Source organism: Tenrec ecaudatus, chromosome 7 (assembly GCF_050624435.1).
Source record: "Tenrec ecaudatus isolate mTenEca1 chromosome 7, mTenEca1.hap1, whole genome shotgun sequence".
In the NCBI taxonomy this organism is placed as follows: Eukaryota; Metazoa; Chordata; class Mammalia; order Afrosoricida; family Tenrecidae; genus Tenrec; species Tenrec ecaudatus.
In genome coordinates this window covers 71,119,831-71,132,274 of record NC_134536.1, presented here as the reverse complement: position 1 = coordinate 71,132,274, position 12,444 = coordinate 71,119,831, and the positions used below count along the sequence as shown (strand labels likewise).

Genomic DNA, 12,444 nt, shown 5'->3' with positions numbered 1-12,444 from the left:
TGCAAGTCTATTAAGTTACCACTGTGGCGTATGTTTCAGAACAGCTTAAAGCTAAAGTTTATATTAAGATTTTTAACATGTATCAACTCAGCTAACCAGGAAGTTGAATTTGGCTATAATCCTGTGTAAGAAATCGTGTTTCCAGCGAACTGAGTGATAGAGTTCCACAATGCGCGTGTGTGGAGACCACTGAGCATGTAGGCAACAAGGGGTAGCACAGGGAAACCTCTCCTGCGCTCTCACTCGTGCTGCTAAAAGACTAAAGCACACGGAAAAGTCTTTCCAATAATGTCTCCAACTGTATCTACGCATCACTTACCAACTCTCTTCCTATCGGACATGTCAGTTATGATAATAGTACAAAACAATCTACTAGCTGACCATTCTGTGCAGGCAACATGTTTGTCTGGCATGATAGAATACTGAGCTGTGAGGCAGGGTAATGCTGGCTGGGATGGTGACAGCCACGTGTCAGCTTGGCTGGACCCTGACTCTGGGACCTGCGCTGATAGAACGGTGTATTTTGGCAGGTATGGTATGATAACTGCCACGAACAGAGGTTTCTCACATGAAGAGGTGGAAATGAGCCCATCGTATTCATAGCAAGTCCACCCAGCCACAGCTGATTGGACTAAGTTTTAACACAGTTGGGCCAATAGACTTTCTGCCCCAGGAGTTTGGAATTGGGATCAACGGAGATGAATTGTCCTCTGCCAGCAGCTGCTCCTGTAACTGGTACATTTAGGAGTTGAAAGATAGACGTGTCTCCTTATAAGTGTTACAGGCCTTACATGATCCAGAAAACTGGTAATTCAAAATACAAAAATGAAACAGATACATAAAAGGGAGCAGAATTAGAAGATGGTGTTATATAATAGCCTTTTTGTTCCTAATTGTTTGTTTTTCATCACTGCCTCTATTCCCACACTTGGATTTCTGAAACACCTTTCTCCTTAAACCAACCTGAATTGGTTTATGATTACATGCAATTCTGAAATGTCTGACTTTATGAAACATAATCTGATATGATGGCCTCCTTATGTAGGCTTTGCCTATTACTCGTCCAGACTGATTTCCCATCATGCTACAACTTAAACTTGATTATCCAGTAGTATCAAACAATCAATAGGACTTATTAAACATTCCACTTTCTCTTAAATCATGGTGTTTTGTATATATGATTTCTTTTCCCTACAATGCCCACCTATCCTTACACATTGCCTGATGGTTACTCACCCTTAGGTGTACCCCTACCACTTCTATTCTATTTCATAGATGCCCATGTTATTACATGTAATTTACTTTAGAAAAATCATCGGCTCCCAACTGTACTATAAACAGTTGCTACAGTGGCAGCTCATAGTGGCAAATATTCCTATTTATTTCATTGTATTTAACTTCTGCATTCCCATTCGAAAACATGTATTTTGTGCTTCTAAAGATTCTTGAGATATTCATACCTTACACACATTTATAGGACAAGATACATGTTAAAGGATAATTTTTGCTGAAGTATGAAAAACGGTGTGGGCACCACAACTCCTTTGGCTTCACCAGGGAGGAATATCCATCTCCACACGAGGCCGAGGCCTATTGCCACAAGGCGCAGGTCAGCCATGCCTTCCTCCTCATTCATCTTGCACTGTTCTGGCACCAGCTGTGCCTCCTCTGTCACTCTTCTTCTCTACTGGACTCAGTAGTCTACTGCGGAGATCACAAAGAGCTCACAGGCATTATTTATGATGATAGTTGTTTATTGGGGCAGTTGGGGGAGCCCTGCTTGGGTAGTGGTTATACATTGGGCTGTGATCCACAAGGTCTGCAGTTTGAAACCACCAGTGACTCCTTGGAGGGGTTTTCTACACTCTTAGAAACTCAAGACCCTGTTCCAAGGAGTTGCTATGAATCGTTATCAACTCAGTTGTAGTATGTCTGGGTTGTATTGGGTTATTTTTTTTTAGGGAAGTTGACATGTTTCTAAGAGCCAAGACTTATATGAAGAAGAATGTGGCACTGGGATTACAGCAAAGGCTTATTTGCAATCTGCAATATGCAGATGATATAACTTTGCTCGCTGAAAATGGGGAGGACTTGAAGCTCTTGCTGACGAAGATCAAGGACTTCAGCCTTCAGTGTGGATTGCACCTCAACGTAAAGAAGACCCAAGTTCTCACCTCTGGTAAAATAGGTAGCATCACGTCAAATGGACAACAGGTTGAAGTTGCCAAGGATTTCGTATTGCTTGAATCCACAATCAGTGCTCATGGCAGCAGCAGTCACGAGATGCAAAGACAAGTTGCATTAGATAAGTCTGCTGCACAAAAGCTCTTTGGACCACTGCAAGAAGGCAAGGATGCTGCTTTGAAGAATAAGGCCTCCGTGACCTAAGCCATGGCATTGACAACTGGCCCATTGGCATGTGAAGGTTGGACCTTGAATAAGGAGCACCAATGAAGCATCAGTGCATTTGCATTGTGTTGCTGGAGAAGAATATTGAAAATACCATGAGAGGCTAAAAGGGAAAGAGGCACAGCCAGAACACTCCCGGGAGGCAACGATGGCAGGATGGCAACTGACTTTGGATATGTTCTCAGGAGGGACTAATCCATGGAGAAGGACAACGTGTTTGATAAAGTAGAGGGCCAATGAAAAAGAGGAAGGCAGTGGTCAGTATAATACATGAAAAACATGTATAAATTACCAAGGGTTCATGAGGGAAGGAGGGAAAAATTGTGCTCGAGTAGAAAGAAAATGTTTTGAAAATGATGATGGCAGCAAACAACTGTGCTTGACACAATGGCTGTATGGATTTTGATAAGAGCTGTAAGAACTCCCAATAAAAAGATATTTTTTAATTTGAAAAAGAGGGAGAGGAGGCCCTCCAGGTGATGGACTGCCACTGCGGCTGCAACAAAGGGTTCGAGCACAGGAACCCTTGTGAAGATGGCGCGGGCACGGTTCTGTTCTGTTGGGCTTCCGGGTGTTATGAGTCAGGCACCTAACAAGAACAAGAACAGAAAGAAGCCAGGATAATAAACCAGTGAGGTGACAGTCATTGAGCCACAGTAGCGCTTCTCCTTAGCCAGCGGCCAAGTATCTCTCTGTTCCTCAGCCTCTCCGCTTCGTGGTCCCTTGGCCTCTGCCTGGTTCCATGGGCCAGCATGCTCATCTCTAGTTCTGCCTAGCACTTTCACAGTTTCTGGCCTCATCCCTGCAGTCTCTTCTCTGTCAGATGTGGATTTCACATGTGCTCCACTTGTGGCTGGTCTTTTTTGGTCCCAGAAATCTCTGTCTGCCTGTTTTGGTGGTATATCATTCTTCTAACCAAGGGAATGGAACATCGACCCAAATCCTTGAATTGGAGCCCAGTGCATCTTATTTCTGTGGTCCTGCCCAATCATTTTGTGGGAGTTACAGATCAACAGATAGAAGGGACATACCTATTTAACTTCACTTTACCACGGAAGCTAGTGATGTTTTATTTTAATTTTGATACACGAAATCCTGTTTGGCCCTTGGTATTTATTCCCACCTGTACACAGTAGTGATGATAATTATTGTCAATGTGGGCCAAACACATAAAATGTTATAAACAGTTTCATCAATGTCAACTTTAAATCATATTTGATGTATTGAGGTACAGGATAAAACTGGTTGCAGCAGCATTCTGGGACCGAGCCAAAGTATGAGCTGTGAAGGATCATTTGCTGCTTCATAACTGCACTGACCTGGACACAAGTGGGATTATAAGACAGCAGGCGGCCTCATCAGCTACTGGCTGGAGAGCTAAAGTTGGGTTACCGCAAGCAGAGAGGGCAGGTAGAGTGACAGAAGGACAGGTGTACATCTGGGCAGGATTGTCAGCAGAGAAAGGAGCCTGCTGTGTGGCCAACAGAATTGGACAATGAGGTGTGCCTGTTCCACTGGGGGTGAGTCAGCGACATTGCCTGGAAAACAGTCTGTGGGGTGTGATTGATGAAGTCGGAGGAGGACTACACAGGGAGAGCATAGCTAGACAATCCCCGCTGTGCTTGTTCTCTGGGTGCCGGTTAGCCAAAAAAAATAATGAACTGAAGTTAATTATATACAATCATTGATTTGAAATTAGTAAACCCAGACCTCACAGTAAAACTAAATCACTCGATTCATAGTGTTTCTTATACTGAGGTGATGCATGTCTGGTGTGTGTGTGTGTGTGTGTGTGTGTGTGTGTGTGTGTGTGTGTGTGTGTGTGTGTTCCAAAAATCCTTTTGGGAAATCCACTAATGTTTCAAGAGCAGTCAGGCAACTTCAGTGCTCCCTTCCTTTGCCCAAGAGTCTTCATCTTGGCCAGAACCCTTCCTAGGCTTGTGATAGATCATTTAAAGACAACCGGCAGTCTCTTTCTGGCATGGGATGCTATTGGCCATCTGGGCTTTGAAGTAGGAAAAGAGCAAGGGGGAATGAAAGCCACACAGGGAAGCAGATCTGAGCAATGAGGAGACCCTCCCAAAGGGTTTGTTTATGCCCCTCACCCCTGCCGTGCTTGGAGCTTACGTTCAGTGATTGAGCTGGGAGTTCTCTTTTTAATTCAGGGCAGGGAGAATTGGCTCTCCCCAAGAGTATCCTGAAAAATACATCTGCCATTGATCTTTATGGGAGGAGAAGGCCTCGCTTTCTCTTGAGGAATGCCCGGTGGGCTCCACCTGTGGACCTTGGGCTAGCAGCCAATCACATCACTACAAAGTCACCAGAGGTCCTTCTGAATTTGAAACTTGTTCCCAAATCACTCTCAGCTCAGTGATCCAAGAAGCCCCTCGCAGTCAATTGACCTTGGTTTGTGAATCCAACTCCTATGCCACTTGGCTTCTTGATCTGTCAAGCTCAAGTGCTTTTGGTTTGGTCAGTCTTGAATTTGTTTGGTCTTGACTTGCTCCTCCTTAGACTGCTCCTAGTTGGTGCTGTGGATTAGGCCTTGGACTGCTGGTTACCAGGCAGTTCAAATCAGCCAGCCCCTGCTTTGGGGGAAAAGTTGTTCTGAGATTGTTTTACCATCTGCATAGTCCTATATAGGGTTTCTATGAGTGGAAATCCACTTGATGGCAGTGGGATGACTCTAACATATATATATATATATAATAGCACATTTCAAAAAGAAAAGAGATACTTTATTTGTCTGTGATAAAGGTTAAACTTTACCGCTATTTCCTGAAAATTAACTCTCTAATCTTAATTTATATAGACTTCTTTCCCTCTTCTGATAAGGTCAAAACCACTAAGAAATATTGCTCTCATCTTCCCTTCATCCATTAGACACTAATTTTCTTGATTTCCTACTTTATCTGAACTTAACAAGCTCCCTCCATGCCCTAGAGAAGGAACGCTGCATGTTATTTAGATTGCTTGAAAATACTCGAACAGCTCAAAGACAGCATTCTAATAGACATAATTCTTTGCAATGCCATAATTTAGGTTGTTGGTTTATTAATTTTTATGGCCTCTCAAAGTATTCCTTTTTTCCCAATTGAAAAAAGAGGCGATGATGAAACATTGCCTGCAGAAAAGCCATATTTCTATAGCTTATTATGCAATGTGTTCACGAGGAACCATCTGAGTTGCAGAAAGACTGGGTTAGCACAATGACAAACGTAACCTGAGGACCAACCAGGTGGCAAAGCTCTGGTGTGAGTGGCTGCAGAAGTGGATACCTGGCTAGGAGAGGAAACTTGGACTCCCTTCCTGCAGCATGGGGCGGCTAGGCCTGCCTGAGAGGGGTGTGACTGACCCCTTTCCAGGGGAGAGCCAGCTGGACGGTGCACAAATGGCTCCTCTGGATCCCCCTTAAAAGCTAAATTGACGGCAACTTCTGAAGAGAGCAGCTTAGACCTCTGTCTGTCCCTGTGAGCTTCAGATACACCTTGATTTCAGCTCCTGCTAAAAGAACTGAAAGTAGAAAAAAGGTTAAAAAATATACTCTCAGTGAAGGAATCAGAGGAAATAGAATGTTACTCATCTACCCAAATAAGGGGATAATTGCAATGCGGTGCTGTTCTTTGTTAGAAGATTTTCAGGGACCCATCTGTGCAGAGCGCTTCCTTTTCTTACTGTCGTTACATCAACTAATTACATTAGGGAAAAGGGGGTATTTTAATTAAAAGATTGTTTTAAGGAGTGATAATTCTACTCTGTCATTAAATAACTTAAGCAGATTCCAAATTTGTTAAAGGAAACGATATTTCTAATAACTGTACTTGGAAATTATTTATGTCAACCTCATTTAGCACAAAGTAGAGCTGGCTCTTTATTTCTTCTAAGAGATTAGTCATAATGGAGAACAAAAGGATCATAGGACAGGCCTCCATAGAACCCATGCCAATGATTTCAAATGTCTTATTCCCTTTTCTTAAACAACACCAAAACGAACATCAACTGTTTCTTCTTACCAAGTAGGCCTATCTGTTTGTGTAGACAGTGCTTGATTAGGGTAATCCTTTCTGACAATGTCACCTTTTAGGAGGTGATAAATTGTAGAGGGAAGATATGGGGTGAACTGGTGCCATAAGAGACCCACCGAGGGAAATCGATAGGTAATATGGAGATTTTAAATGTTGCTGTTGTTGAAGCCCATTTTCCTTAGGACTTGCAAACCCCTCCCAAGGGGAGGAATAATGGAAAAGTGGGTGAGGGGTGATGGAGGATGATGTAAGATATAGACATAATAATCTATCACTTATCAAGGGTTCATGAGGGAGGGAAGGCAGGGGAGAAAAGGGATAGAAATGGGGAGCTGACATCAGGGGCTCAGTAAGAAGAGAATGCTTTGAAAATGATGATGGCGGCATATGTGCAAATGTGCTTGACACAATTGATGAAAATATGAGATGTAAGAGGCCCCAATAAAAGTATTAAAAAAGTATTAAAAAAATAGCCAAATCACCGGAGGAAAGAATTTTACACTTTAGTAATAGCACCATTAGTAGCTCAACACATCAAAATTTCAAATGCATTCATGAAAATAAAAATTATTTAGATTTACAAAAAAACCTCAAAACACACCCACATAAATTAAGTAATTGTTTCTTTTAACATTCCATATAGAAAGATGAATAAGCATCCAATTTTAGATAGTTTGAGTGCACCATCTATTTTATGAACACACTTTTTAAAGCAGGGTTTTTAAATAAGAAAATGTAGATAGGGATGTAGTACTAAATGTCAGTGAAAAGGACCTAGGTGGACATATGGTAAATGTGCAGCAGTGTCATGAGGACCCAGCAGTGAAGTCTTAGTAGGCAGACCAGGGCCCTAAGGCCTGGTTCTGAGGCATTGGGCAGCCAGCATATAAAAGTCTTGATTCTACTTTCAGTTTTCTGTCAGCTCTCCAGATATTTTATATCTGATTGACATACAGAACCATTTTTATTCTAGAAATTTAGTGTGAAAAGCTTAATAGAATCTTCCTATGTATATATAAAAACAGATAAATCCAAGCCATATCACATGAACTTGGAGACTAAATGAATATTATTATTCCAACTTATGTACACAAAACAGTATCTTATACGTAGTCGACATGGAGTCAATAAAAACTGAATCAATGAATGAAGACAACAATCCATTCAAGTCCTCATGTTGGAGATGGCAGGTTCTAGAAGGAGTAGTTTTTTGTTTATTCGTTTGTTTTTCAACTCTTCAATATCCTTCCTCAGGGAAGCTGGCAAACAGATTCTGTTACATTAGTGCCAGCGGGGAGGTATATGTGTGAGGAGAATAAGTAAGCATGTATTGTACCTGATGGCTCAATGGCCGACCCACCTGAGCTCTTAAGAGACTTGCAAACACTTGGCAGTGTTTATACCTAGGATCAACTCTACAAATAATATTTGTGGCTTCTGTTCTTCAGAAAATTTCTATTTTTGAGTCAGTCAAGATTTTTCAATTCACAACTTCAGGGCAGATCTGTAACTACATCCTTTTCTTTTGGTAACAAGTTCATGTATTAAAACATTTTTTATACTGTGATAATGCTAATTTTGGGGGTCTAAATTGGTGTCAAAATATCTTCCAAGGACAAATTTAGTAAGCAGTTCCTTTTTCAAATTGTGACATTGTTCCCATGTTACTAATACAAGGATATGAAAACTGCCACTTTCTTTTCAAAATAACAAAAACACATACTGCCATTGAGTTGATTTTGACCCATAGCATCCCAATGGTCAGGGTAGAATGGTGGGCTTCTGAAACGTTAACTCTTCATGAGAGTAGATGCTAAATATCTGGGAGAAATAACATATTTTTAAATGGTATGTCTTCTTTTAGGATGAAAATATTGAACATTGCTCAAGTTGTTAGTTGTGTCGTTACATTGTAACATTCTGTGTATTCATGCTTGTATGAAATCATTTATTATTAAAACTGAATGAAAAATAATCCTGGATTTAGGTTTTTCAAAATTTCCTATTATATTCTAAAACATAGTATGTTTTAGTTATTTAAAGTGTATTTTTATGTCTACTTCCAATTAGAAATAATGAGAGAAAACTCTTTCAGATTATTCATTGGCCAATATTCTGTTTATTATATTACTGTCATGCTACTATCCCTGAAAATCTCTTTCAGGAAAGATAAAGATAGAGAATTGGAAAGTTAGAAATGAAAAAAAGAAAAAATAAAGGGTTCGATGAGTAGGACATTTAGGAGGAGGAAAAAGGACATAGCTTAATTTGACATAAGCAGGAATAGAACTGGATGATCTCATTTTATCCTCACACTCTTAGCTACTGGGACTTCTGCATCTGTTTCTCTATGGACTTCATTACATTAAAATTAAATAAAATAATAAGCTTAATGCATTTTATTTTCAAATGCATCATAGTTACCTGACCTGTTGAAAATATCTTCTTTTAATATATTTTAAAAAAACATATGTTTCTGTAGAACAGTGTTTCCCAAAGTGGGTGATTCTGACCCCTGGGTGAGGCCGGGGCTATCGTATGAAAATTTTGTATTACCAGAGTGATGCTGAGTTTTTGTTTTGTGTTACTTTGGTTTTCTGAAAAGGGACAGCGGGCAAAATAAGTTTAGGAACTCATGCTGAAGAAAAATATTTCCTTTTCTAATACTTCATCTATATTTAATCTTGAAGTTAATGTTCTACGTAGGAAATAATATTTTAGAAGTCAGTTTTTTATTAAAAGATCATTTTATTGGGGACTCTTACAACTCTTGTTACAATTGGTACATCACTTGTATCAGATGAATTTGTACATACTGTGCCTTCATTCTTTTCTAGAAACTTACTTTCTATTGAGCCTTTGGTATGAGCTCCTCTTTTCCCCCCTCCTCCCACTCCCTCGTAGCACCTTGATTGCTTAAAAATTGTTATTATTTTCATATCTCACACCGACTGCTGTCTCCCTTCCCCCATATTTTTTGTTTTTAAAATACAAATTGATTGATCAGGTCACTTAGAGTCCTTTATTAAGGACAGTCATTTTACAATTGCATAGGAACCAAATTGTGTATGCAGTAAAAGAGCAGATGGCACGAGGGCATATCTGATCTCCTCTGGCTACGCTAGAGAGCAGGAGGATCCCAAGGAGTATTACTTCACGGCAGAGGTCAGACGTGATTCCACCTTCCATCCATTTTAACCTGAGTTGCAATCTCTCTGGTCCTCTCAGGACAACTGACCCCTCTGTGAGTTCAACAATCCATTGCAATGCCTATACAGAATCCACAGACAATTAACTATGACGGGGGGTTATTAGGGAAGGTACCAGTGTACCGCAAGCGAGGGTGAATAAATAATTAAGAATATAGTCCTTCGTCCAAAGCAACACAAGCTCAGCCAGGAACCAAGTCTGTACTACATGGGCCAGGAAGCCTGTCTACTGCTGTGCTTGAAGATCTCAAAATCTCTGTTCTGTCCCCTGCTCCTCTGCTCTGTCTCATGATCTTCTTGCCTCCGTCACTCATCTCAGTATGGTATGGTACCTATTACTTCCACCACTTCAGGCAGGGATTTCCAATGAACTCTGCTGCTGGTTCTACTTCCTCAGTAGTCCCTGAGGGTTCTGCTTCTGAGATCACTTTTGTTTTTCTTTTAAATAGGGAACGGTAACCCAAACTGATCCATCCCTCTCTTAGTGTTTTACACACCCTGTTTGCATAGCTTGACCCAATTGATTGGTGGGACTTACAGAGACATGAAGAGGAAAGACACATGAAGAGATTTCACTGTACCACAACAGGTTGTTCATCATATCTTTGCTTGTAAAAGAAAAATAAGAAACAGCCAGAATGTGTAATAATATGTAAGGTACACAAAATAAGCAAAGTTGAAAATACCATGTACATTAAGAATAAACTAGAATAGCAGTTACTCACAAGGGCATAAAAGTGTCATTCATGTAAAATATACCATGAAGCTATATGTATATATGTGTAAATGCATAAAATGTTATTGAAAAAGTATTTACTCGTTTAAAATATATTAAAACTATCCAAAAGTATTATATTTTAAAAGATTGTAAGAAAATCTTTTAAAGATTTTTACAAAGATCAAGAGTTCCCAGCTAGTAAGTATTTCGGTGGTTGTATCCAGATATGTGCATACAAATGGTCAAGAATATCAGGAACTTTGGTATGTATGCTTTCGACTGTGTGTCCTGTTCTGTTTTATGTCCAATAACGACACTTTTCCATGTTTATTAAGGCCTCATTCGTCTGCAAGAGCTCATCAAAGCACCATCAAGGTACAATCTTCGGCTTAAAATCCGTCAGTTACCAGCTGATACAAAGGATGCAAAACCTTTGCTAAAAGAGATGAAAAGAGGCAAGGAATTTCATGTGATCTTTGACTGTAGTCATGAAATGGCAGCAGGCATTTTGAAACAGGTACTCATTAAATCCTTTAAATTCTTTCTGTATTTATGACATTTTTGTGGCCTGGGTTTTTCATCAGCATGATACTATCACAGAGCCTTTATTTTTTTAAAAAGAAGAATCACCTCGATATAATTTTATAATAGTCTGACAATTCCTTTCATGTAGTTGTTTTAATAAAAATTTTGTAAATGCTGATGATTTACAAAACACATTGTCAGAATTGTCAAGTTGTTTTCAAGTAGCTACTTAGTGACAATATTATTTGTTAATGGGAACATATCAGCAGGCTTTAAAAAGTTCATAGAAGAAGAGAATTGAAAGAAAATGGAACTTTCCATAAACTTTTTGAAGTTACCTTGCATCTTAATAGTGTAAATAATGACAAGGAGATAAGGTTTGTCCTCCTCTGACTCTCCAAGGGAGAAGGAAAAAAAATCAAGTAATAAGAGATGACATTCTAACATATCTACATCTGCCACAATTAACTTTATCATGCTATGTGCAGCCATCCTCTGTGGTCACTGGGGATTCACATGAGGCTTTCTTTAATCCAGGTGTGAACCCTGAAAGTGGATTTTTGTCTTTCCTCGTCATCCATAGTCTTTTACAAACCAGATATTCACAATTTAAGCTCTGATACCATTTTTTCCTAGGATTTAGATTTTATTATTTACAATCCTTGGATCACACAGGGTGGTGTGCTTCTTCCATGTGGACTTTGTTGCTGCTTCACTTAGATGACTTCCTGTTTGAAGACAAGACTTTCAGATCCCAGAAGCTATTCTTTCTGATAGCCAGCTGCCATCTACTTTCTTCAGCACACTTTGTTATAGAACCATCTCTTTAGTGATCACTTTATGAGGGCAAGCATCGAGCAGGACCATGTTATGAGAACCAATTATTCTTAGATTGGGACTAGAAGTTACGTGTGAGCCCCAAATCAACTCATATACTTGTCTAGGGTCACTTTGTATGCATCATTATCATCATGCTTTGTGAAAGAACCTCATCAAGCATCCCCTGGGGCATATGATAATTCAATTGATAATGTCATTAATTTAGCTAATCACATAGAATTTAAAACGCTGTTGAGAAAAGGAAATTATACAAATATAGGCTAGCTACAAACCACAATATATGAAATGTTGACTTGTAAATATTAAACTATTGATTGGGCAGTGTTTACACAGACTATGGAGATTGATGATGGGTAAAATTTCAGTAATATTCATTCACATGAACAGAATTGAGTCTACCACTATAATACATATCACAATAAAGTATCTTTCCAAATTCACTGCCATCAAGTCAATGCTGACTCATAATGACCCTCTGTGGATTTCTGAGACTGTAACCATGGAATCAGAAAGTCTACTTTTTCTCCCGCAGAACTGCTGGTAGTTTTGAACTGCTGACCATACGGATCATAGTCCAACCACCAGGGCCCCCCGTATTAAAGCAAGGAGGTGGGAGAAAGGAAGAGGGGTGTCAACCAACCCAGGGACATGGGAACAAGTGATCTAAAATCGATGGAGAGAAGGATGTAGGCTGCCTGGTGGGGCTTAATCAAGGGTA

At 39.9% G+C, this 12,444-nt stretch overlaps 1 protein-coding gene across 2 annotated transcripts in view; it reads left to right on the top strand.

The window, feature by feature from the left end:
• Positions 1-12,444, top strand: part of GRIK2 (glutamate ionotropic receptor kainate type subunit 2) — a 754,817-nt gene that overhangs the window by 294,953 nt on the left and 447,420 nt on the right. For both annotated transcript variants that reach the window (XM_075554727.1, XM_075554725.1), the window contains exon 5: positions 10,697-10,878. In XM_075554727.1, the coding sequence (XP_075410842.1) occupies positions 10,697-10,878 (182 nt within the window). The remainder of the gene's footprint in view (positions 1-10,696; positions 10,879-12,444) is intronic.